Source organism: Callionymus lyra, chromosome 10 (assembly GCF_982586985.1).
Source record: "Callionymus lyra chromosome 10, fCalLyr1.hap1.1, whole genome shotgun sequence".
NCBI lineage: Eukaryota > Metazoa > Chordata > Actinopteri > Syngnathiformes > Callionymidae > Callionymus > Callionymus lyra.
In genome coordinates this window covers 22,982,128-23,009,632 of record NC_141827.1, presented here as the reverse complement: position 1 = coordinate 23,009,632, position 27,505 = coordinate 22,982,128, and the positions used below count along the sequence as shown (strand labels likewise).

Genomic DNA, 27,505 nt, shown 5'->3' with positions numbered 1-27,505 from the left:
CCTGGCACAGCTTCTTGTTTAGCCTTTGGGTGCCAAAGCAATTAGTTATGTTAATGGAGGGTCCATCGCCTGTGAATGGGGACAGTCAGCAGTGGAGGGGAGGCGTGACGTCACATGAAAACAGAGGCTCGGGTGTGTGTGTGTGTGTGTGTGTGTGTGTGTGTGTGTGTGTGTGTGTGAAAGGCTGGGCGGAGCTTGAGCGCAGAAGCGGAGACGGAGGAGGGTTGAAGGTTCAGACACTGCCAGAGCAGCAGACGAGAAAGACGCGCTTAGAAAAAGACGCACAGAAAAAAAAGGAGCAATTTTATCGAAGAAAACAAACGGACGGAAGGCGAGAAGAAGAAAAAAGACACTACCTCGGAAAGTCAAGACCTTTTTTTATTTTTTTCAGAAAAAAAGAGGAAGCTGTTTACTTCCTTTATTTTTTTTTTTTCTATTTTTATTTTGAGCTCCATCTGGGTGCCATCTGGCTCTGGCCTTCCCCCGGACTGGAGAGCGCATATGTGGGAATGCAAACACATGCCTGACATATGAAGGCGCAGAGACACAAAAGGAGAGAAGAAGAAAAAGAAGAAGAAGAAGAAGAAGAATCCCCAGCTCCTCCGCCGCAGCAGCAGCTGACTTTCTCACCGGTGTGGACTCTACTAGAGAGAAGGTAAGGAGATGTTGTTGCAGGCATCTTTTTAAATCCACTTCTCTTTCCTCTCTCCCTCTCCGCGGTGTACAGATGGTTCCTCATCCTCTCTTCTTTATCTCTTCATCCTTGAGGGAGGCTGAAATTAATTTGTCCGCCTGCTTCTGTTACCAACTCGCACTGAAATCCACTTCCATATGGAGCGTTATTACATGCCTTCAACATCCTTAAACGTACTTTTTAGATCCACTATCAAGCATGCAAGGGACATCTATGTCTTATTACGAGGTGAATTTGCTTGCTGTTTTAATTTAATTGAAAATAAAAAGCTTTTTGGGGAATCATTATGTCTAAAAAATACATTAAAACGTTTCAAAATTGAGTTAAAAACGATAAAACAATACATATAGTGGTCAGTATACTCAGAAAATGTTCTTTGACCTTCAGATATTGGATCCTACATTTAATATGGAATGAAAAACAGCAATGTTTGACATAAACTATCCTTTTTATTCATTGGTGACTAACTATATTTCTAAAAAAAAGGTAGCCTTTGAAATGTATGTGTCAGTTGATGTTTACCTGCGTTCACATTTTATTTATGAAACTATTTTTGTATATTGTTCTTATTTATTTCTAGCTTTTCTATTTTCATTTTGATTGCTTCCACTGTCTGCACAAAAAAACGCCAGAGAAAACTGTATATTTTTAATTCGCTTGAGAAAAAAAGCTGATTCTGAAATAAAACCCACTAAAAGAAGAGCTTTAAATCGCCCCACAGACCAGTTACCCTTGGACCTAAACAAGATGTATATTGTATCCGGCTTATTTGCTCTAATATCTGGCACCTCGTACGCTCATCTGGGATGTATCCGTTTGAAGGGGGGGAAAAAAAACAACATGATCCGTACATTGACTTCAAACACTGCTACCTCAACCGGATAAACAAACCCTGGCGCAGTAAATGGCTCCATGTGTGAACAGGCTTTATCTCCCTCAGCTGTCATTTACTCAGGGAGTAATCAGTTTTTCCACATGGCAAGCAGAGCAGAAGAAAGTAGGTAAAGAAGACGCGTGCATCTGTTGTACAGTATCTCTGACATATGGGGAGAGGAGGGATAAAGCTGCGCCGTGTGCCTCTCGTGCTGCGTCCATGTGTGGGAGGGAGTCTGCGCACAAGACTTGGGTTCAAGTGGAGATGCTGAAGCATCGTTGACTTGGAGGGCGAGACGAGAGTGATGAGCGAGTGAGCATTGTTTCAATTCAACATTCAGGGATTTAAGCCTTGATGTCAACTTGGCCCATATCTTGGCTTGGACCACAAAAGCATAGAGAACACTTATAGCTTGGATTGGACCATTTTAATCTTAATTTATTATATTTGGTACAAAATTACAAGATGGTTAGAAAATAACCTTATAATATATTGTTTAAAGGGTTGTTTAATTGATCTTTGAAATATTCCGTAATTGTTTGTGGAGGATCATTTTGTCATGGTGCTGGAGAAACTTGAACGATGTTTTTACTTCACATGGGAAATGTCAAAACATGTTGTGAAAATTCCTGACATGACAGTTTCTCTTTGTACCTTTGTAAGCAAGATTAGACTTGTCAATTCAAAAACTTGTCAGATTCCACTTGGCTGTATTCTCACACTACTACTGACAATGTTTATTTAGGTAGAACTTTATTAATCCCATGGGAAAGTTCCTTTTGGGAAATCCGGACATTTTCCCTCTTTTCTTAATAATAGTGGTGGTTATTAGCAAGAATCTGGCGATACTTTGTAGCATGATACAGGGACAACGGTACAATATTGCGATCTATCGTGATACTGTAGGAACAAGGATAAATTTGTTGTCACAAAATACTTTTCAGAGTAATTTGTGCCCTTGGAATACTTTTTTGTACTCACAAAATACTCCTCCATGGCCACAAAATAATCATTTTTGGTTACAAAATACTCCTTCGTGGCCACAAAATACTCATTTGTGTCCATAAAATATTTATTTGTTTCCACAAAATACTCATGATTGGCTACAAAATAGTCATAAGGGGCCATAAAATTCTCATCCGTCATCACAAAATACTTATTTTTGGCCACAAATTACTCATAAGGGGCCACAGAATACTCATTTATCGTCACAAAATACTTACTTTTGGCCACAAAATACTAGTTTATGTCCATATAAGAGACAACGATACGATATTGCGATATACCGTGATACTGTAGGATCGAGGATATATTTGTAGTATTGTCGAGTACTTGACTCTGGTGTTGCAGAATTTACAGACCACATGACTCTTGACGAAGTTGTAACTGTTTTCATTTGTTTTTGAAACCAAAATATGTCCAAACATCAGCTTTAAAAGCTGCTGGAGTCAAATGTATCCTCTCATTCTTAGTCATCACCTGGATCTTGGATTTCATTGTCTCTTTAGCTGCGGAAGTTTAATTGCAACACAAAAATAAAGAAATGTTGTGAATATATACTGTGAAAACCAAAATAATTGACCCAATATCTTGAAAAAAACCCCAGATAAATCAGTGATTTGATATTTTCTTACACCCCTCATGTATACCGCCATTGCTAAACTAGCTACAAATCATGTCTGTCAGAAGTGTACTTGAAAAATAGATTAACATAAATTGATTAACCTTTAGGAAATAGTTCATAATGTGGCAAAAAATTGTCCAAGTATATTCTTGTGGTTTATTGCATCTTGATTTAGGAAGGTTATCAAGGACAGATAACCATTGGACAGATGACAAGAAAAGGTCAAATAGTTTGAGCCAGCGCTCAAAAAGAAACGATCCAAAAATCCCAAATGTGTCCGTTACGTTGTTTAACTTGTTCGCACATGTGTCTGGAGGAGGTGTGCGAGTCATGAGGCTGAGCCGGAGAGACCTGGCTTGTGTCACGCCCGGACCAGACCAGTCATCAGGGAGATAGGAGCGACTGACTGTCGGCTGCGCAGGCTCTAGCCAGAGACCCCGGGTCTGGTCGGGCTGGAAACCGTCACCACCCCCCCAACACCCCCCACCCCCACCCACTGACAGCAGACGCCGTGTATCTGCATGTGAATGTATGCCGAGATCAAGGCCGCGAGGTTGATGCATCTCTCGATAAATACAGGGTCGCGTCTGAAGACGCATGTGTGCTCCAGGTGTCCTGTAGCCATTGAGTCTGCTCGCCTGCAGCCTCTCTTATCCTCACGACCACACTCGCAGCTGCCGGTTTATCTCCTGAAAGTAGTAAATACAAGTAAAAAAAAAAAAAAAGGACCACCATGATCCTTATTATCTGAAGAATTCATGCACAGAATGACCCCCTTTTCTCACACAAACACGGCGGTGTAGAGCAGCTGCATTCAAAAAACTCCAGGATGTGCTCTATTAGTTCCAGTGGCGACGAGTGTTATATCTCCCCCCCCTCGACTTTCAAGTGAAAGGGCTAATGTGTCCACTCTGGACATGAAATGGTCACTCAACAGAAGCCTCATCTTGATCAGAGACGGAGTCCATCAAAGCACCTGCCTCCCTCCTCCGGCTCCTCAATGACACGCTGTGAGCCGCCTCTCTTGTGCTAAGTGCAGGAGTCAGAGATCATCGCAGGGGTCTCGTGACCCCTTCGGCCGCCCCGGAGCGACCCGCTCGCCGACCCCCGAAAGACAAGGCCTTTATCTTCCTACTGAAGGGGGAGACGCCTATCAGTGGAACGTTTAAAAAAAAGTGACCTCAATTGAATTCCAGAGTCTGCGTTTCAATTGAGATGAATTGACTGTGAAGGTAAACAGATAATAAATTATGTAAAAAGGTCGATTGTTTACTTCTTTGGCCCTTTAAACGATCCTAGATAGTGTCACGGCTGGATAAACAGCCCTCTGACGTTTCAATCTGTGAGTCTCAACGTCAGGTTCTATGACAGTTTTACTTGTCGTAGTTCAAGTTAAACCGAAGCGTCCGTTAAAACTTTCAAGATTGAAGTATTCACGATCCTGTTGCTGCCTGCAAGATTTTCCCATTTGCATTTCAAGGGACCCCTAGAAGCGTCTAGACAATTCTATCTGAGATCAGATAACTGGAGCTTTGCGCTCGTAAATCTGTCTTTTCTGCAGTAGGGCCGCCCTAAAGACAATGACAAAACTCACCTGCACAGAGTCATGCAGGCCATTTAGTACAAATACTTCTAATTATGTGACCATCATTACAAATAAACAGAAATAAAGAGCTTTACAATCATTAAACTGTAAGAATAAGCTATAGGTAGTGAGCGGCAATGATGAGTTTGCTGAGAGGGAGTGAGACAAACGGAAGGTTGTGTGGTAAAGCTAGTTTAGAGCACGATTTGCGAGTCATAACGTGAGTTTTTTTCCAAAATGAGGTGTTTTGTTTCCCATTCTCATCAGGAACGTCTTACCGAACTAGCATCTTCATTAAGTGATTTATGTTTTTAATCAGACTTGAACAAATGCAGGTCTAGTCATTTAAATTACGCCGTATTTTAAGACTCAACCTTTAGTTTCCACCAGCATGGCTTATTATTGCTGTGTTTTTTGTCTAAATAATTAGGAACCGAGAATCAAACATCAGGTCAAAGTGATGAAAGTTAATACGTAAAAAAAAAGAATTATATGATTCAATTGACCGATCAATGTCCACTTTAAGGTGAGACTAAACATTTTTTTCAACCCGACAAACACAGGAAGACCAACACAACATTTACAAACCAAAAAAAAGTACATTTTGTAAATAAAAAACGAGATTATTCCGATTTAATCTGTGATTTTATCGCATAATTGAACACCCTAGTTTTAATGTTTGAAAATATATATTGTTATCAAACAGGCGAAACTAAACTACCAGATTATATTTGTTTTAAAAAACATTTTCATCAATTGTGTCACCGTGGAACAAACATCTATGCAGTTCTTCGCAGTGGTTAAAGGGTTAAAGGCTTGTGTGGGTGGATGAGGAATGGGTGGTGCACGCTCACTCTGTGATTTGACTGTCAAACTTATTCCACTTTTCTCTCTCTATTCCTGGTGCAAGATGGAAAAAACATTTCTTTTTCAACAACGCATTGCTGTGATAAAAACATGTGCTTCTGTTAAACGTCTCCCTAGCAAGAAGACGTGTTTATTGTCCGTCAAACCCGAACCGACTTTACTGTGAGCGCGCACGGCGATGGCCGACAACAAAACACGGCTCTGCCTACACAGCCACATAAATATTCTCCTCTTTTACGCAAAAACCTGTGTCTCATTTTTCACATTGTGTTGAGCACAGCTGCAGTCTTTGTCTCACTTATCCGACTCTCTCTCTCTGGTACAGCTGTGCTAAGCTGCCTACAGCTCTGTTAAAGGACTTTTCGGATCATTCCAACAGAGCTGCCGTGGATTTATAGCATCCCCAAAAAACCAGGTTAACAGATTAGACATCTGTGAGGGGAATCTTTTTTTTTTTTTTTTTTTTTTTCTATCGCTCAAAGCCAAAAGTGTGAAATGTGAACCAGATAAACGTTGTTTATGGTCCAGAGCTAAACTAAAGGATTAAATGTGAAATGGACTAAATCAGGAAGCCACTGGAGACTTTGCTTCAAATCCACACCAAGTTTCCATGGACGAACTATAACAGACCATTTTATTGTGGTATATTGCAACAAAATAATGGTTAGTGTGAAGAAATACAAGATAAATATGTTATAATCCAGCTGCTCTGGGTCTTCAATATTTTACCTGTTTCACATTTCTGACACATTTCCTTAACTCTCTTACCTCTTTGAAGGAAACCTTGAATTAGTTAAGGACGATTTTAGGTAAGAAAATGCTCATTTTTAGACCAAAGATAATAATAAACACGACTAGAAAAGCGCTAGTTGTGCAAATCTCAGTTTAGCTGCTCTCTTTACCTGTAATGTGGGTTGAAATCAATCAACTATAGTCTTATTTCAACTGTATAGTGTATTGATATAACTTTGTTATGATAAGACACTTTAAATAAAATTGAATTGAACTGAAATGAAATCCAAATGACTGCCTTTCATCTATAGTACATAATGAGTTCCATTTTCTAGCATTTGAAATGTTTTCTAAGTTAATTTCCAAACCATTAGTTGACCAATATTTTTCTGCACTTTCTCAATTGACCAAGATAAATCCTTCAAAAATATTTGTAGATCCAGATGGTAAACAAGAACACCTCCAAGTGTTAACATCAAACTTCAACACAAGTAAGTGTAGATTGCAGTGATACATACCTCAAAATATTTGTAGATCCAGATGGTAAACAAGAACACCTCCAAATGTAAACATCACACTTCAACACAAGTAAGTGTAGATTGAAGTGATACATACCTCAAAATATTTGTAGATCCAGATGGTAAACAACTGCTTCTTACATTACATCAACTTTATTAATGGTGTAAAGATCTAAAATCCCAGCATTGAATTTCATTTTCACCCAAACTGCTATACTTGTGTGGTTGATGGTATTGAAGACATTAACTGCATGTTTGGTATAAGTCCGTCGGCACCTCGTCGCTACTTTGGCTTGTTTGGAAACGGGTGTTGAAACGTGTTCGTAAAGGATGGTGGGTGTGACATCTGGCAACATCTGGTGCGACTTGAACTCGGGACAGTTGTGGCCTCTGACACCTGGTCTGAAACAAGCCACTTTGTTTAGTGCTCGTGTTCTATTTTATGGACTTCCTTGACTTCCTTATTGTTGCCCTCGCCTGCTCTCTCCGTGCATACCTGCCTCAGCACCAGAGCGAACTCTCATCGTGGCTTTGATTCTATTGTCTGGATTTAATATAATCCACAGCTATCGAGTCTCAACCTTCCAGACGAACACCACGATAGACATCAACAAAAGGTCTGTTTCTAGCGGGTTATCATCCAACCGGGAGGCTTGGACGTTGAAAATAATAATAGCATTTTGATTGAGGCTTAAAAGGTCTTAAAGGTTTGTGAAATGTTGATTGACAGGCAGGCTAACCGATTAGCCACAGAGGGGAGAGAAAGGTCGTAACCGGATAGGTATATAATCTGCTCTAGTCTGCGTAAAAAAAAAGGTGTGCGAGAAAGCACTTCCGTTTGTTTTATGGGGGACTAGTGCCACAGTTATCGTTTGTGTGTGTGTGTGCCTCTGGCTGGTCTTTTCAAAGGTGTGTGTGAGTGTGTGTGTGTATTACTGCAGGGACGACACCTGGAAAACACACTGACATAGCCATTGTTTTAATAGTGTTTGTTTTTCCAAAATATAATAACGTGATTTATTTATTTAAAAAAAACCATGGTTTGGTTGAAATTATTTTATTGTATTTATATTGATAAAATAGACTGAAATATAATGTGTAGGAAATTAATGTGACATATTATTTGAGATCTTTTCTTTTTTTAATTCGTATAAATATCCATACTAATTAAAAAAATATTATAATAATAATACAAATATTTTTTTGTCATATTAGAAAAAAACATGTAAAACTGTAAAATTCAGCAGAACTTTTAGGAAAAAATGACTTGAAGTGAAAAGAAGTGAAACTATGAAGTTGAATGTGACATCACAATTGTTGTTCTGGTCCTTGAACGTCACTCATGTACTTGGGACTCCCCCCCCTTCATGCCTCTTGGACGTTTTCCATTTGACACGTCTCTCGTACGCCCTCCAGTTTTATTTTTGCTTGTCACTCGATAGAAAAGATGTCAGCTGCCCACTCACGCACACTTTTGGTCGACTTTTGTTGTGGGCGATTAGGCGAAGAAGGAATTCCGCTGAATCTACTTTCCACCTGATTTCTGACCAGATTATTTCAACAGAACCTCTGGAAACACACGTGTGGAAGTACTTAAGGCTTTTGTTCTGATGATACGACTGGTATAATTGCATGCGCAGCTGATCCGCGGAAATGTTCCAGATTCCACTTGTCTGGAAGGATGCATGTGAAAAACAACTGTTATAATAGTAGAGACAGCCAATGCTAAGTATTAGTCTTTGCAGAAATCAAAGGAGTAAGAGCAAAGAAAACGACTGAGTAGGAAAAAGAGTGAACTGAAGACAGATATGAGAGAAAAGAAGAGTTTAAATCTAAAAAGGAGGGGCTAAAATGTTTAAAATTGGTAGGAAATGGACGTGTAGGACAATATAAAATATATTTTTCTTCATAATTATTACATGAAAACTGTTGAGGAAGGGAGTTTGCAACCATATGATCTACAAAAACTCTTGGGGAATATATACGTATCCACAGCTCAATCTGTGAGTCTGACCTCTCCTCAAACCTCGTCTGTCTCCAGTGAAACATTGCCTTTTTTATGGCTTATTCCACGTTTTATTAATTGACGTCTGTCTGCCCGGCCGGCGATCCCTTCTCCCTCGGCCACTAAGTACATTTCCATCCCAGCGTCTCCCTGCGATTCTGCTGTGTTTCTGCAATTACCTCGAAGGAGTTGGCGAGGGTTACGCGAGGGCTTCTCACCATCGCTCTGTCAGACGAGGGTTGTGGTCGGCTGCAGTCACATCCAGCGGCTCCCACTGTCCCCCCGTTCACCTCCCCTCGCGCTCCTCGCCAACTCCACTTATACGCTTCTTTATTTGGAAATTCCGTTTTGCAGTCAAGTTTGCCACCTCCTCAGACAAACGAGCGGCATTGTGTTGGTGTTGGGTTCGCTCCAGAAAATCCAGTCAACGACACTGGACGTTGCCGATGCTCGGAGCCAAGAGAAACAGCCTGGCGCTCAGTCTTACAACCGAGTCTGTCTTTCTGGGGAATATATCTGTGTTGCTCCTTTTTTCTAAGCAGGCACTCGTGTCAATCATTTTTAACATTTCTAGGGGTGAGAGAAAATATCTATACGCTTAAATTTCAGCATGCATTTCATGATACACTTCTTTTTCCATTTATTTATAGTTTTTTTGGCTTTCAAATCCCATTTAAAACATCGTTTTTTTTAACGTTTGTATTAAAATAAACTGTATAAAAATGTTTTTCTTTATTTGCAATTATCGCAAATATTCACAGCGGTTGTTCCTTTATTTCGTTTAAATTAAACTTTATGGCCGCTGGCAGAAGTCATTACGTCTTCCGATGCTAAGGAAACAATAAAATCCTGCGAGATCCCGGCGATGCCTGAGGACAAGAGGATACAGTCGACTCAAGATGCTTTTAAAGCTGAAGTGGTCTGTGAATTCTGCAACGCCAGAGTCAATTACTACAACTATATCCTTCTTCTTACAGTATAGCAACATGCAATATACACACCCGTATTTATTTATTCTGTATATTTTCTTTAGCATTTTATGTTTAAAATTCCTAAGAAACAATGTACTCAATTTACTTTCTTGCACTACACCGAGGAATTAGAGGCTCTGACTTAACCTTCAAAGGATTTGTGGATCCAGATTGTAACCCGGATCACCACCAACATATCTTCATGGTCCCATCACTAACATTTTTTGAAATACAGCCCTCCGTTTTAGAGTTATTTTCAGACAGACATACAGATAAACACGGGCAAAAACACAAGCTCCTCGCCAGAGAGACTAATTCAATCAGTGAAAAACGAAAATAGAATATTCAAGGTAGATATAAAGAGGTCAAACCAACAAAAAAAAGGGGGAAATGTATTCCTGCACTGGGGGAAGTAATGATCTCATGGATGGAGGCAGCACCCCTGAGAGCAATAACCTAAATGAAGCTAATTGAATAAAGTGGAGAAGACGTGTGTCTATTGATTTGATGAAATTGGACACCGTGCTGACACACACTCGTGCACACACACTCGCACACACACACACACAGACACACACACACACACACTCTCGGGAAACCTTCAGAATAATTCAGCCATTGAACTTGTCTTCTTGCTGTGAGGTTATAACAACAAGCAAACTCTGTCATTGCGGAGATCCGTGTGTGTGTGTGTGCGTGTGTGTGTGTGTGTGTCGAGGTCACAAGGGTGCAATGGAAAGAGGAACAGATGTGTGCTGTATTGTGGTGGTGTGTGTGGATGGACAGGGACCAGGTGCAGCCTTTGTCTGCTCGACATTTAAGTCCACTTGCTCGCATTGAGTCGCCTCGTGCCTCCTCCTCCCTCCTCCCTCCTCCTCACCCCTCCCCCCCGATCCAGAGGGTGGGAGTGGGGGGTCAACATATCCCCTGCCCCCACGTCTTCGCTCACAGGTGACTGTTGACGGTCCCAGCTGGCCGGCTCTTGGCCGATTAGATCCATATTTGGGAGGAGGAGGAGGAGGAGGAGGAGGAGGAAGGGTAAATGTGGGTGTTGGGGGTTGTTAGCTTGGCCTCCTTTTGCCCTTTCATTTGGAGTTTCCACCTTTAATGACACGTGTTTAAATCACCGGTGTAATTCATTACAGTTTTAAATGTTGAGTAATAAACACATGCTTATGCCACAAAAATAAGTGTCAAGAGGAAGACTTCCAATGCTGTGACAAAAATGTTTAAATGCTTCAGTCTTTGGGCTGTTTTTTTTAGCCGACTTGAGCAGTTTTACCTCCTTAAATTGGATGAATTTTTGATTTGTGCCCAGGTCATTTACAGCAACTGAGAAGTTATTGTTATTTAACTGGGTATGGACAGAAATCAATTTATTTTTAATATATATAGATGAAATTGTTGCAGATCAACGCCTGTTATCGCTAGAAAGTATACAATTCAGTTTTCTCCATGTACCATTTTAGTTTAAAAATACTTAATTCAATCATTTGTCTTTGTCTATATTATTTAAAATGTTTTACGGGTGGTAAGGTTAACCTTAAAAGACTATATCTAACTTGAGAAAAGACCCCCCAAAAATATTGGTGGGAACCTACTTGTATTGAGACCTTTAGGTTTGAGTGATGTTTTAGTGTCACTTAAAGAAACAGGGTCTTTGTAGAGGCCAGAACAGGTAAGCATTACGGAGCGAGATTTACAATCGCAGTACAGGAATAAAACATTATTTTTACATTAGAAAAAGATATCAATATATATTGCAACATATAGTAAAGTGATATTTTTATTTTTATTTGAAGGAATATTTTTTCATCGGAAAATTGGCCAGTAAAAACGACAAAAAAAAAGTATATTTTTATTTAACAATGACATTTGATCTTGCATTATTAAACCAAGACGTTTACATTTAAAGTTTTTAATGTTTATTTTGAGTACATTTTCCCACATTTTTTTGACCCACCGGCCTCTACACACTCTTTCACTTGTTTACTTTCTCATGCAACTTGATGCTGTTTCTGCCCAACTTATCTCTCCCTGCCTCGGCCCAGTATCTGACTTGTTAGGAAGCTTGCCAGGAGTCGTGCTCTGCGTCGGTGCACGCTCTTGAGCCCGGCTTATTTAAAACATTGCACAAATGTCAAGCGCTGATAAATGAGACAGGCCTGCGGTCCGTCTCTTCTCACTTCATCCTCGGAGATAACAGCGCCGTGCCGCGAACACACACGTTTGTTAAATCGCAGCTGCTGACCTTTTCCTACCGCGGCTTGAAACCGTTTAGAATAGAACAAGTTGCATATATTTCCAGAAGCTTTTCAGGTTTTTTTTCTCTCCCGGATTCCCCGCAGCTGAAGCAAGGCCGTTATCTCTTCGGTGTCTTCGCCGCCTGCGGAGGGGAAAAAGCAATTAAGCCCGATTGAATGTTTAAATGCAAACGAGCGTCACCTGAAGCCTGAACAAACAGGGAACACCTGGCTAGCAACACAGGTGCTCCGACGCAGTCTTTCCGGCGCCACGGGCGACACAGATTGCGGTGTTTGTGTGACAACAAAAAAAACGCGACAACAAACCTCAAACAACTGAGCAAATGTTTTACCACCATTAGCTTTTTTAGAGATTCATCTCTATAATTTCGCCAAATGCCGAGGTAAGCATCTTGCTTTTGTTCCCTGACAGGTGGCGTGAGAACAAACATATTGTCCATCGTTTTGACCGGAGTGTTTTCATGCAGCTGTACTCTCTGAGGTCGCCGGACTCAGGTGTCCTTGCACTCCGGATGAAGTCATCCAGTTATGTTCGCTGTCTAATTGACAAGCAGAGGGAATTCTCCACGGGGCTGTGTGTATATATACACAAACACACACACACACCCCTGATGTCACTTGTTTTTGGCTGTTACCTCTGGCCAATCTTAAGATTGCATGAGCGCAGCTGCAGCCGTATTACAAGGCTCAGTGCTGAAGTAGAACATGCAGTAAGACACATGTGCAATATGGTTTTCGATTCGCGTCGTAACCGTCGGAGCAGAAGGCCTTCAGATATTTCTCGACACTTTCTGATTAAAGGCCGGCCATGTTTTTATAGCTAATAGCTTTTGGCAGGGATTAAAGTAGGAGTTTTTTTTGCCAAGAGGTCTGTAGTATATTATTGCTACATGAGCTAACCTTCTGACCCAGAAATAAATCTCCAGCTCAAGACGAGATATATTTTAGTGGTCGGAAGAAAAGACAAGGATTTTGATTTTTGATCTACAGTTCTCTTAATAAGTTCAATTTAATGATGAGGTAGAACCAGGACAGGGTTAAGGGGTAAAACAAATACCAGATACGATAAAAGAAACTTTTATCTGACTTACTTGAACAAGGATTTTAAGTTGCCGAAGACTGTTTCTGTTTAATAGAGAGATGCTAGTTTATTGAGATGTGGATGTGTGTTTGGCCGTAAGGTTACGGTGATCATTTAAGGTGAAGCAAAAACTGGATAAAATTAGCCAAACTCATTAAAGGAAGGGTAGGTGTTTCCCATCGTTTACCATAATGCTCAGAATCCGCTTCAATTGCAGGTATTTAACGTTTATACTGTGTGTATATATATATATATATATATTAGTGACTCCCATTAATACAGTACATCCTAAATTATACTTTATTTGTATTTTGTTAATCCATACCAGTTGATACTTCACTATCAAGTAAAATCTTATTATGGTATTTTTAACTAATCTCATAACTTGACCATTTTCAATTCAATACTTAATTCAATAGATCGTTTTTATACATGTTAGAGACACTACATCTTTCAGTTGGTCTGGGAATGTCTCGCTACTACCCCAAAAAGAGAGAAGGTTTCCGGGTAGACGGAAGCCAACATGAAGCCTAAGCAACAGTCTCCGCTGCAGTTTTGTTGTCGCCAGGTGCGACTGTGCGACGATCAACTCAACATCAATATTTGAACACGTCTTCATTTGAAGTCCTCGCTAAAAGCTTTGACACCCGAATCCGTACGCCCCATTGAGTCTATTATTGAAATGTCAGTCTAATTTCCTGGCCATACGGACGGAGGGAACGGCGATTCAGATCAGAGCGCTGCTTCCTGCCGTGCGCTGGCAAGGCCGCGAGTGTTGTGGTTCAAGCAGAACCAAATGTCGACGCAGATCCGTCCTTCCTGCCCCTCCGTGTGGCGGCACAGGTGGAGTGGCGGCGGGCCACGGCGCCGAGAGGCGAGAAATGACAAAGAGCCTGACGACCGAAAAAGAGAATTCCCAGACGTTTTTTTTTCTAGAAAGTTGAGGAATATCAAATGTTATTGACGTATTATGCCGTTAATAAAACTGGTATTTCTGTCACATTAATTATATATATATATATATATATATATGTGTGTTTATATATATATATATATATATACTGTTTATATATATATATATAGTTGAGAAAATAATCTTATTGGTTATTTAAATTTTTCTTTCATGTCTTTTTTTTTTTTTTTAAACCTTCAACTAAAGCCTTTGTTCGGTAAAGTGGGAACTTGAGGCTGGCGGCTGTGCTGAGTTCATATCTGAGAAAAAAGGGACCCCATTAAACCAAAGCCCTAAAACCATAAACCCGCATTGATAAAGCCGTTCTCCGCTGACCTGTGACCCGTCGAATCATGCTTGTCTATTAATCGTCAATTCCTGAAGCACTTAGAAAAGTCTGATCCACTCTAAATGGAGAAGGGTCGCCCGCTTTCACGGGTCTCCCCGAGACAAAGGGCGTTTCTGATCCCACATCCACCCCTTTTTCCACGGCACCCTCGCCGTGCCCCGTATCTGGTGGTCTCATTCAGAAGCAATCGCATATTGAAAGTTGCGTTTAACATTCAAAAGCTCTGCCGATCTTGTTAGCAAAAGCGTGAAATGGCCCCGGCCCTTTCTTTGGCCCGCCTCCCTTCTCTTTCTTACCCCCTCACTCTTCTTCTGAGCGGCATTCTTGCCCGGACAATAGCATTCTCTGAAACTTCTTGTGTTGGCGATGTGAATGGTTAAGAGCGAGGGGCTAAACTTTAGACATCTGGCTCTTTGATAGAGGGAGGAGGGCGGCACATGGTGGTTGATGGTCGGGCTGTTTGTGTTTTGTTATAATGTAAAGTGGCTTTTTTGTTTTCTTTTGAAACTATAGCTCCACAGTGTCTGCATTTGGTTAAGAAACCAGGCAGACCAGGGAAGGGTTTTTCAACGTGTTTCTAATTTGTTTATGCCGTCGGTGTCGGGTTTCTCAGCGTCTTTTAATCTTCTAATTAGAAATGGGTTTTCCTGCATTTTGAACTCTTCTTTTTGTTCCGCAGACAGTAGAGAGAAGAAGAGACCTGCCATGCCCGGTTCTCCTGTGGATGCTAAGACTCATTCCAGATCAGCTCCCAGCAGCAACGCCATCTCCACCATGCCACCCCTCCCATCTGTCAATCCCAGTGGGCCCCGGCCGGCCTCCTTCTCCACCACAGCTTGTAAGATATCTCTTAAAACAGCTTCAGATGATGATGCTAGCGTTTATCTCTTACTTTAAAATCTTTAATCAACGACCCTCAGACAACATTTACATTTCAAATTAGGTCCTCAAAGGGTTTATTATCCTGACTGATAATTCAAACTCCATCAACGTCCCCAATACATCTGCAGTACAACTGCAAGATAGAGCATCAAGGGTCACGTTTTTCAGTAAAATAACTCCTGAACCATCGATGCAATTCACCATTTTATAAAATTGTGAGGGCTTTCAAATAATGTGTCTAATAATCTGGTTAAACGGAGGGAGCGAGATTAAAATAGGAAAGCAAGTTTGAATCTAGACCAGAGTCACAAGTAAATGATGTTTATTTAAATGAATAAACTCCAGCCAGAGAGTGTTTTAACTTTTGTTAGAATGCTAGTTGGGCCAGTGTTTTTTCCGATTTTTAACCATGAAGTAAGATCATTTCCATGCCGCACCAGTTTACCGTTATACTTAATTGAAAAAGTGTTTTATTGCACAGAATTCAAGATCGATTGTCATTATATAGCATTTGAAATAACTTCTGGCAGAAAACACAGAAAATATGCGGACTTGCTTTTGAATTTTTTAAAATGCATAAAAACAAAAAAGCATGAATAAAGATTATAATTTGATTTAAACAAGAAGGTAAAAATCAATCACCTAAAGCACATTTTCATCTAAATTAAAATGATATCAGAATAAAGCCAGGCATCTCCTGATAGTTGGGGTCATGAAAAGGGTAAAGTATGGATTTTTTCATCTTAAATAACATATTTGTGGATTTCTTTTTCTAGTAACCAACGGGAATCATCATTCCCCACCGACACTGAACGCAGTGCCGTCTCCACCGCAGCGCTACAGCAACGGACCGTCCTCTTCCTCCTCCTCGTCACTAGCCAACCAGCAGCTGCCGGCCACCTGCGGTGCTCGCCAGCTCAGCAAGCTGAAGCGCTTCCTGACCACGCTGCAGCAGTTCGGGAACGACATATCCCCGGAGATCGGCGACAATGTCCGAAGCCTCGTCCTGGCACTTGTTGTGAGTCAAGATTTTGAGTATGTGGAAGTGGTGTAGTCAAAAGCATTGGTGGTTAACCCGCCTCCCATTTTGCAGAATTCCACCGTCACGATAGAGGAGTTTCACTCGCGGCTTCAGGAGGCCACCAACTTTCCCCTCCGGCCGTTCGTGATTCCATTTCTCAAGGTATGTTTGTTTTGTTGTTGCACTACTTCCTCTATTCAAAGCGTCAACCCCTTCAGCTAAATTTGTCGGTTGCATTTATAACCTTAAAGTCCAAATATATACACGAACAGCTGCGGCATGGACCTAAAGGACAACCAGAACACAACACGCCTGCCACATGGCACGAGCGGTTCTGATCAAGGGCACTCGTTATTTAAGGGTTGTTGGGATCTGAGAGAAGATCTTCATAGACGGTACTATACAATGTATTTGTTTACTAAAAACACAACCAGACATACAGTCTATTAAGTAAAGCTTAGGGAAGGTATACATTCGTTCTGTAGGTATCTGAATAGAGATTTGCATTTTGGTAGTTTTCAAAAATGCCATCTGGATCCATGAAACATTTGAGGATCTGAAGTAGTTCTGAATTCTGAAAGTGGTGTTTTTTGCTAGTGCACGTGAGTCCTGGAACATTTATTGCTATCAACAATAATTCAAATACTTAAAAAGGTGTATATATATCATAAAAAATGATAAATATATGGCATTAATATTAAGAAAATGCATCATGTTTGGATTTCTTTTTTCCATCATGATATCAATATTGTTTGAACGCATTAAAAGCTCTGTTTTAACATTCCCCCTTTTATCTAAAACATCCCGTGTGTGTGTAGACTTCACAGAAAACATGTCTGATTCGTAACAGCAACGTTGTTCCGATAGAAAGTTCCGAATACATTTCCGACCGAGCGAAAGCCGGCCTTGATAAAAAACGGGTCAGCACACACATGCCGACACATGTCCGCTGCCAAAAGTGCCAGAAACGATCACGGCAAACTGGATCAAGGAGAGATGGAGGACGGTGTCTCGAAATCGGGTCGATTCTGATGGTGTATTCGCATGTGACGCTTATTTTAAATCTATAAAACTTTAAATGATGGGTTACTTTGAGCGGTTACATGACTAAATAGGCAGTTGTTGAATTTCCTGATAATATTTTAAATAATAAACTGTCATATTATATCTATTAATATCAGGAGCTCATCGTGATCCGCCACCATCTGTTAATAGTAGATCTGAATACACTTTAATTGGATAAACTGCTTCTCCAACCTTTAAGTTCCCATCAGCGTGTGCACTTGACAAGCAACAGATGAGTGTGTGTGTGTTTAACAGCCGCCCGAGCCTCTTTGTAACAGAGTTCGACTGTAAGACTATACGTTTTTTAGGAGCTCCCCCTCACATAAATTCTCAGTCTGGAAGTTCCAACAGTCAAAACCGGTTCATTTTCCACCCTCTTACCTCTCACTTGCTCACCTTTTGGAGCCGCTCCATCTGTCTGTCCGACAGCGCCGAGACAAGAAACCTCTGTTCCCTCCCCTGTAATTTATTACAGGGGAGGGTGGAGCCACTTGATTCCAAAACTCCTAGAGCTCAGGGCTTCTTTTAGGAAAATAGAAAGTTTAGGAGACAGATGGGAGCGACGCGAGTGGGGTTGAAAAAAAACACAACAAAAACAGGAGAGCGGTGGATGAGGAGCCGAGAGAGGAGGGAAATTTGGGAACACGGAAGTGTGAAACATGTCTATAAACTGTTCCCTTCCCATTTATGAGCTCCAGTGCGCCATATGGAGCTGCTGTCCCATTAAGTGCATTCAGCTGCTGAGGCGCCGCCAATCTCGCATCCGCCTCGCTGAACCCGAGAGACCCCTCTGCTCTGCTGACACACAGCACATGTGTCCACTCGCTCGGGCCGCCGGGAATTCACAGAGACGCACAGGAGCTAATGAAGGTGCTAAAAAAAAAACCCCAAGACAAACGCTCAGGTGATGCTCCAGAGGCGGGCAGTGACCAGGGGTGTTCGAAAAATATTATCGCAATATTTTAATTAACGATACTACCATTTTATGGTTAATTTTTAAATAAAGTATGTGTTGAATAAAATTATTCGATTTTTCTTTTTAAATTTACAACTAAAAGGCATATTTTTGCAGAGTTTTGTGTTGCAATTAAACTACGGTACGCTAGATGGCAGGGGGCAGCTTCATCCTCCGCAGCTGAGGACGAGAGGATACAGTCGGCTCCAGCTGCTTTTTAAAGCGTATGTTTTGTTGATGAGTTGTCTTTTAGTTCTATCCAGTCAACTAAAACAATCACAAATGTCACTAAAATTCAGTTTCCCCTCAAGTCATTCCCAAAATTGAGTGTATTTAAATGTATCGAATCATATTGCAAGATTATTGCATCGCTATATAGCCCTAGTTGTTGTTAGCTTAAATATTTCTCCTCAAATCCTTCCGTGCTACACGTGATGCGTATCGTGATCCTTGTTGTAGCTCCATATTTTCGCCCATACGCACCCCTAGCATGGACCGACCTCTCCAGATGAGATGAACATGAATGAAAGAGGGGCAGGAGGTGCTGTAATTGCAAACACATGGGAGTCTGCTTCGGATTAGAGAAAGGCAGGAAAGAGAAGAAACTAAAATGGGGGGCAGATGAGCGTTGATATCAAAAAGGAATTTCCAAATGTTTGAGGTCAATAGCTGTGGATTCAGGTTAAGAACAACATCTGACCCGAAAAAGGGTCAGACATTCAATGTTCCCTGCCGGTGCTGTTCCGACTCCGTATTATTTTCATCCTTTTCTAACGCAACAATGTCTTTCCAGGCGAACCTCCCCCTGCTGCAGAGAGAGCTGCTCCATTGTGCACGAGCAGCCAAGCAGACTCCGGCTCAGTACCTGTCGCAGCACGAGCATCTTCTGCTCAGCACCACGCTGGCTTCCTCTCCAGACTCCTCGGAGCTGCTGATGGAGCCCAGCGATGCCGGGAGCAAACGACACAGCCCCAGCAGGTCCGATCAACCCCCCTCGAAAACGAGACTCTCAGCCACCCCCCCCCAGGGGCTAACAAAAAAATGTATTCTTCTTTTTTTTTAGGGGTAAAGAGAACGGCTTTCACGAACGCCCACCTGCTGCCATGGAGCCGGCTGCTAAACGGATTTGCACCATCAGCCCGGCTCCCCGCCACAGCCCTGCCCACCCGCTATCGCTCAGCGCTCAGCTTCACCCGACCCCTCCGCCCCTGCAGCACTACGCCCTGGACGACATCGCGTCGCCGCACATACTTCACCGAGAGCACAGCCAGCGCATGCTGGAGATCCGAGAGCTCAAGGACCGACCCCGACTACCTGGTAATGAACCAAGATGAACTCGGATATTGTTAGCGTTAGCTTCCCTGTAGCACTTCCTGCTTTGATTCAACTGGTTATTTAACCTGTTGCTGCTGACTGGGTGGTGTAACGCATGCAGCTGCATTTATGGGTTCACTGAGAGGGAGTGAGAGTGGTGTTGGTACACAACAAGCTTGGAGCATAAGTTATCGAGTTAGAAAATTAGTTGGAAAGTGATTTTATTTTAGCTATGAGGCGAGACGATCATAATACTAGTTCAACTTCAAGGTGTTTCTTATAAGTTTTACCAAGCCAGATTATAAACATAAAAATACACTGCAATTAGGATTTGAAAATAGTTAGAAGTACAATCATACAATCCCATTTATTTGCCTTTAAAACTTGTTTTACTTGAACTATGAACATTATTTTTACGACTATTATATCACAAAAGCTTCCTAATTGAAGCAGAAAGTGGAATAAATAAACGTGTGAGTCTAAAATTCACCATTATGTTGAATTTTTTAACTAAAGTGACCAAATAACTGAGTTAAAAGACAGCTTTTCTTCAGCCATAAAATCCAAAATGAACGAAATAAACTTACCATCAACATGATGTTAAAGCCACCTATAGAGATCAAAAAATTGAAAGAACGTATGGATTAGCTGCGAGCGAAACAAGGCGTTAAGGTTAGCACAGCAATGACATTATTTCACCAGTTGAGGTGCTGTGTTTGATCTCTCGTAAGTGGAAGTAGTAAAAGTGACAAGTCACTTAAGAGGCTAATCTGATGGGAGCGCCACACACCAAAAAAAACCCGTTTGTCGAAATGCAATCCCGACACCCGGCTCGTGCTCCCACGGCGGCGGCGGCGGCTCTGTCGGCGTGTTTAATTAACGGGCAGGAACGCACCTTGATATGTTCAAGCTCGAAGTGGCGTGTTTACGAGGTCTTAGCCCCCTTGTCTGACAGCCTCCCGACCGCCTGCCGCCACTTAACTCACGAGGCGCGCACACACTGCGCCGCGCACACACATAAACACATCAGTCCACACACTTGTGGCTTTGAACTGATGAACGCTGATGAGAAGCAGGAGTCTCAGGGAGGGTTAAAGGAAGGATAGTGTGTGTTTGTGTGTCGGCTGTGTGTGTGTGTTGAGAATAATTATGCTCCTCAGTAGGGCCTGTGTACATGTGGCTTCTTGTTGGCTGTTTTTTACTCAATTTTCAGATTGCGGTTCGCTTTGGTGTGTGTGTGTGTGTGCGTGCGCGCGGCCATGTGTTTTTCATGGTCTGCAGTCAGTGTCAGAACGGCTGGTTGTGTTTAGAAGTGGAGCCACTCCACTCAGCCTGAGTGTCTCCCTACTGGAATGCTGTGAGCTCCAGAAGGGGAGGCACACTGGGAGAATCTGGTGTGTGTGTGTGTGTGTGCGGTGACAGCTGACTTCCAGATGTGTTCAGGCTCTCGGTACTGGACGTCTGTTTTTCATCAACTTTTTTTTCTCGTCCCTTCTTCCTTGCTCACTATTTGGCATCTTCTTTCTTTATATCCACCCCCCTTTTATTCCTTCCACTTCCTGGTTGATTTAGCAACACAAATGTGTTTATATTAGTCAGTAATTGATCTGCGGTAACTCCCACCATGGTCATTAATTTCCATGTTTGTTTTTCATCAGGCTCTAATGGAGGCTACCGCGAGGAGCCGGTGGACCACAGGCTGACTGACAGGGAGTGGGCGGACGAGTGGAGGCATCTGGACCACGTAGGTCTCCAGCTTCGTTTTTTTTACTAAAGAATCAAGAGATTAATATTTCGATTTGTTTTGAATCCCGTGCCAGGTGTTGAACTCCATCGTGGACATGGTGGAGAAGACGCGGCGGTCGGTCAGCGTTCTGAGACGCTGTCAGGAGTCGGACCGGGAGGAGCTGAACTACTGGCGACGGCGGTCGAGCGAGCAGGAAGACCCTCGCAAAGGAGGCTCGGGCGCCGCTCCTTTCTCCAAGACGCACAGTCCGCACGCTGCAGAGACAGGTAAATACATTTCCACGCTCGCATTCGGAATGACTGATTGAAACCTACCGTCTTTTTGCTATATGCACACATATGGTTGTTATAATAATTAATAAAAAAATAAAAAAAATAATTAGGAAAATTAAGTATCTTAGAATATCTATTTTTATGGATAAAGCAACATCAATAATATATATTTTCATTATGTAAAATATTTTGGGAAAATTCACAGTAAAATATACATTTTTCAAAATACCCATTGAATTTAATCTAAGCATAAATAAAGGCTAAAACTTTCCAATAGTATTACAATATCCTCATGTTCTGTTCAACTCTCCATGATAGTATCTTTTGAAAGTGTCAAACTATATTCACCATTACCAGGAAAATATGAATCAATGAAATGTTTCACTAAAGTACGAAGAAGAAGGAAATACACATGCGGCCCTTTCACTGTATTAGCTAACAATTTTATTTATATTTTTAAGTATTTTTTTTAATATTTACTTGTAAGTTCAACTCTAAATGGTTGGCTTTTGTTTTACTGATCTTTTTATTGCCTGTCAAAAAGGTTTGAACAAAACTAAAATGAGAATTAAGCCCAGATTTTAGCTTAATTGTATTAAATTAGATTTAGTAAATCAAGATTTTTTTTTTTTAATGTTCCCTTTATATTTAAGATCTTTCTATGTTTTGCTTCACGGCCCCCACAAAAAGTCAATGTATAAAATGTGGCCCCTGAGGGAATGTAATTGCCACCACTATCCTAAATCAATAAGTGTTATTGTGACAGAAAACCTACGTTATTAACCATTCCCTCACCGCGTTTCTTTATCTACGAACTTTTATAAATAACCGTCGTCAAGCCTATAGAATGGCAGGCCGGCGCGTCCTCAGCATCACACCTCCTTGTGGACGTAAATAGAAGCACACGTGAGTCACATGTCAAAGTGCGAGCGTGGCCCCTCAGTCTGTTGTGTACTGGCAGTGTTCTCGGCAAGTGCCAGCCTTGCTGTTCCCCTGCTGGTCCGCCGTCACGGGCAGGTGCCAGGACTGGCCGCGGCCATATCGGCCACAGAACGGCCGTGCTGCCATCCTGCAGGCTCAGAGACCCAGAGCTGGCTGACTCTGCAGAGCGCCATCTGGGCCTCCAGCTGGGAAGGCCGCCTGGCTGCCTGAGCCCAGGATGACTGCAGTCGAGGGGAGGGGGGCGAGGGGATGGTGGAGGGGGGGTGCAATGGTTGTGGAAACCCTGTTCGGTCAAGGAGGATGTATAAAGAAAAAAGGGGTGAAGAGAGCCAGAAGCTTTGTCGCAGAAGAAAAGGAAGAGAAACACAGGGAGGGAGAGAGAGAGCGCCAGACGGAATGTTGACACAGCTTGTTGGAGCTGCAGTTCGTTCCGAGCCAAACGCATTCCTTTCCCTTGTCGTCAGATCTGAGATCAGTGCGAGTAAACAACAATACTTCTGTTATTGTGCCCATGATACGTGAACTCATGGAGGTCACAAGGAATGTGTGCTGATCCTGTCTGTTGTTGCTCGAGGGAAAAAAAGCATCAAAACTAACTTCCCAGACATCCGTTATTTCAAGTTAGTTTAGCAACCTTGGACAAAATCAATTGCAAGATGATATTACGTTTATCCAGTTTCTTTTAAAAGACATGAAGTCATTTTGAAAAAAATTACTAAAGGTGTAATTTAATGTTCAACAGTAGTATATCGATTTAAAAAAATATTTATTTGTTTTTCTTTGGGGTGTCTTTCAAATCTTATTTCATTTTCTCTCATTGTATTTTTTTTCATGGTTTATATTTCGATAAAGTGTGTATAAATAATTTGTTTTACAATTCACATGCAAATGTCATTTCTGTGATGCAATTAAATGTCCGGCCGCTAGATGGCAGCAGTCATTACGTCCTCCGCAGCTAAAGGAACAATGAGATGACTGAGGACGAGAGGATACAATCGACTCCAGCAGCTTTTAAAGCTGATGTTTGGACATATTATGGTTTCAAAACAAATGAAAGTAGTTACGACTTCGTCAAGTCAAGTACTTGACAATACTAATATATCCTTGTGACTACAGTATTGCAATATATTGTATCGTATTACCAGATTCTTGCCAATACACACCCCTTATTACAACAACTTAATTTTGTTTTATTCAACCAAAAATACAGGTGAATAATAATAGTTATTGCTCAATAACCCCATGAGTTCACCCGTCTATGTGTGACATTCAAATAAACAAACGGGAATCGACTTGTATTTCCTACAGTTGCTCATAAATCTATGTTCTCTTGTAGAGTCCCAGCGTGACTTTGCGCCGCGACCAGGCTCTGCTTATGTTACCGATGAGATCTGGAGGAAAGCTGGTGAGAACATATACCAACTATTTGACAAAAAACATTTAACGCAAACGTAGCTTGACTGGCATCTGCTAGTGTTGGAACATTCTGTTTCAAGTCAGCTTGATTCCAGTCAAAACATTTCCTCGGCTAATGCTAATTAAGAGCGATTATGCTTAACGCCGCTATGCTACCAGTTGAGCTAAATTAGCGCTTAAGCTAATCCTAGCCGTCACTGACGACGGTTAGCTTAGGTTATTTTTAAATTTACAAATGTTTTTATTTATGTCATCAAATATGTGTATTTAAACATATTTGATTAAGTATTTCAAAGCTTTAATAGAATTTAGCTTGATTTAACTGATTTTATATAATGAAAGTTATTGTTTGGAAATGCCTGCTAAGGGATAGCAAGAGCAAATTTAAGTTTTGTTTAGAGTGATTGTTATAGTATTTTGATGTATGCAGAGAGAATTACTTTTTCTTTTTTTTTAAACTGCCATCATTATTATTATTTTTTTTTAAGGAAGGGGATGTAATATTCGTATGTCGTATCACAAGAATTATTTTATGTCAGGCATCTGAAAGGTCACCCGTGACGAAAACGTGCTGCAATAAAGACGTCTTTTAAAAAAACAATTGATCTGATGTTGATGAGAATCCATTAAAACTAAAAGAAACAAAACAATGATAGTGTTGGACAAACATTTCTAAACAAATTTAAATTAAAATCCTTCCATCGCCACTATTAGCACAAGTTGCTAATGCTACTGATGTATGTTACAGTTATTGTAATGATTATTTGACTTTAAACCTCCATTGTACGACAAACAATGAATAGTAAAACTCATGCGGGGAACATGTTGTGATTCAAGAGTCCCGTGAATTCAAAGTGAATTAACTTCCGGGTCGTTCTCCTCGTACAGAAGAGGCAGTGAACGAGGTCAAGCGTCAGGCCATGGACGAGGTCCAGAAAGCTGTGGCCGAGGCCGAGCAGAAGGCGTTTGAGATGATCGCCTCTGAGAGGGCGAAGATGGAGAAGACCCTGGTGGAGGCCAAGAGGAAGGCGCAGGAGGACGCCATCCAGGTCATCAACGAGCAGGAGGACTCCAGCGAGGTGAGCCGAGCCTCCATTGTCGGTCACTCAGATCAGTGTCTAGAGTGATGTTTGGTTCTTTTTTAATAAAAAATACACTTTTTTTTACCCTAATCAACAAAATGTTGCTTGAATAAAAAATAATTTTCAGTAAAAAAGTTACTTCAACCCCTCAAAACTATTTTCTATAAAATAAGTAGATTTTAATAAAAAATGTTCAGTTAAAAAAATGTTGATAATTTAAAAAATTTCTTTAAATTAAAAAACTTGCTTCGATGCAAAAAAATTCTCAATAAAAAAATCTTTCCAACAAGATAAAATGTTTTGAATAAAAAAAGTTCCCTCATCAAAACAAATAAAAACAAACGTTTTCTATTAAAAAGAAAATGCTAAGTAGCTTTAATCCCCAAAAATAGTTTTAATTAAAAAAAGAAGTATATTTATTAAAAAAAGGAAAACTATTTTCCATAAATGGGTGCTTTATTCAAAAAAGATCTTGTGTAAAAAAAAGTTGATAAACATTTAACAAAGAAATGTCGCTTCAAGTAACATTAATTTAAAAAAAAAATGTTGCTTTTATATTAAAGTTTTCTTTTTAAAGTACCTTCAATTTAAAAAGAAAAAAAAAAAAGCTTCAACCAATAATGTTGCTCAATCCAGAAAAGTATGATCAAATTAAAAAAAAAAAGTTTAAATAAAAATAGACTTATGAATATACTGTATACTGTATGAATTTTGTATTGTCTTTGAATAATGAAGATGACACATGAGTCAAGTGAATCCAGATTATAATCCAGATTTTATTCTGCAGTGTTGCTGGAACTGCGGACGTAAAGCCAGCGAGACGTGCAGCGGCTGCAACGCCGCCCGCTACTGCGGCTCCTTCTGCCAACACAAGGACTGGGAGAGGCATCACCTCATCTGCAGCCCGGGACTCCAGGCTCAACCCAAACCTGCCATCTCCGCAGCCAGGGGCGCCGCCGCCGCCATGTCGGCCGCCGGCGTCTCGCCCGCCGCCGCCGTTGCCGGCCCCGCCGCGGTCAAAGCCCCCGACAGCGTGGCTTCCGTGTCCAGCCCCGGTGGCGAGAAGGCGTCGGTGGTGTCCCGCTCGTCCACCCCCTCCACCCCGGCCTCGGCGCACGAAGCCAACGGACACTGATACCAGTTTCGAACCGAGGAAACTCTTTTTCTCCGTGGGTTAAGTTAGGGTAACAGATTTCCCCGTCATAATCTTTGGCAGAGCGTCGACGACAGATTACGGCTGACTGAGTGATATGTCAACTGGGACTCTTGGCTTTGGCTCGGAACCGAAAGACGCGTCTCGAAAAACTATCCACGGATGAACAGATCTCTCCAACAGATGGAAACGTGTTCCTCTTCCAAAACCCCTCCGTCTTGGATCCGCGACAAGAGGGAGCCAACAAAAAAAAAAAGGAAAAAAAAAAAAATTATTCTGAGAAGACAAACTTAAAAGACAGTGAGCTTTGAAGCCTGCATCATCACTTTGTGTATAAATGTAAGATAGACAGGTGCTCGTAGAAGACTCTTGTATACGTCCATATTTACTCGCCGCCGTCAGGTCGTCATGTGTTCATAATGTAAAGATCACGGAGAGCAATATTTAAGAAATGTTCAGGTCTGCGTCACCAAAGTTTTTTTTTTTTGTATGTGAGATACAGATTTATCCATCCTGACTCCACATTTGTTCGAGCAGCATCCACACCACTGCTTCAAAATAAGAGGTTAAAAAAATGTGTATTTTTTTAGTCAAATTAATAGAAATAATGAATAAATGCAAGCAAGAATTGAATAAACATCAATTTAATAAAACAATGAACTTACAATATTTTTTGTATATTTAGTTGATTTAAAATATATAGTTTAAGTGATAAAACGAAGCTAAAATCCTTGAAAGCGTGAAAGTGTGGATGTTGCTTCTTGGTCACACCAAAAACAACAACTGATCTCTGTCGTGAACTCGGAACCGAAGTGATCTGAACATTGTTTGGATCCGGTCAGAATCTCAGGAGCTCAAAAGTGTTTCAGTGTCGTCCCCGCCTGCAGCACTGGGGCCTCACACCAGGTACTTGTGCATGTGGACCTCCATTCTCATGGGGGCCCAGTGTTGCTTCTCGTTGTAAAATACTTTGTAAAGAAATATTATGAGAGAATGACTTTATTTTGTGAGCCACGTTTCTGTCTCTCCTCCTTCCTTCACCCCTTTTTGTTTTTCTTCACGGTCTTTTATGATGCATCGCTTCGTACGGAAAGATTTCTTGTCATGAAAAATGAAATAAAGAAATAGAGATATGAACAA

The 27,505-nt window shown here is 41.2% G+C and overlaps 1 protein-coding gene across 1 annotated transcript; it reads left to right on the top strand.

Moving 5' to 3' along the window:
• The first annotated feature begins 218 nt into the window (after positions 1–218).
• cbfa2t2 (CBFA2/RUNX1 partner transcriptional co-repressor 2) lies at positions 219–27,505 on the top strand. Its single transcript, XM_087801459.1, has 11 exons — positions 219–655; positions 15,196–15,354; positions 16,175–16,416; positions 16,492–16,581; positions 19,233–19,417; positions 19,503–19,756; positions 21,412–21,497; positions 21,574–21,766; positions 24,051–24,119; positions 25,019–25,209; positions 26,000–27,505. Exons 2-11 carry the CDS (start codon positions 15,222–15,224, stop codon positions 26,345–26,347), a joined length of 1,791 nt encoding a protein of 596 aa, XP_087657585.1. The 5' UTR covers positions 219–655; positions 15,196–15,221; the 3' UTR covers positions 26,348–27,505.

What these genes read in the sequence shown, in the direction of transcription:
- cbfa2t2 (XM_087801459.1), top strand. Translation starts at nt 15,222, where the DNA reads ATGCCCGGTTCTCCTGTGGATGCTAAGACTCATTCCAGATCAGCTCCC. An exon ending in CTCCTTCTCCACCACAGCTT is followed by an intron (nt 15,355 to 16,174) that starts GTAAGATATCTC and finishes TTCTTTTTCTAG; the next exon opens with TAACCAACGGGAATCATCAT. An exon ending in GGACCGACCCCGACTACCTG is followed by an intron (nt 19,757 to 21,411) that starts GTAATGAACCAA and finishes GTTTTTCATCAG; the next exon opens with GCTCTAATGGAGGCTACCGC.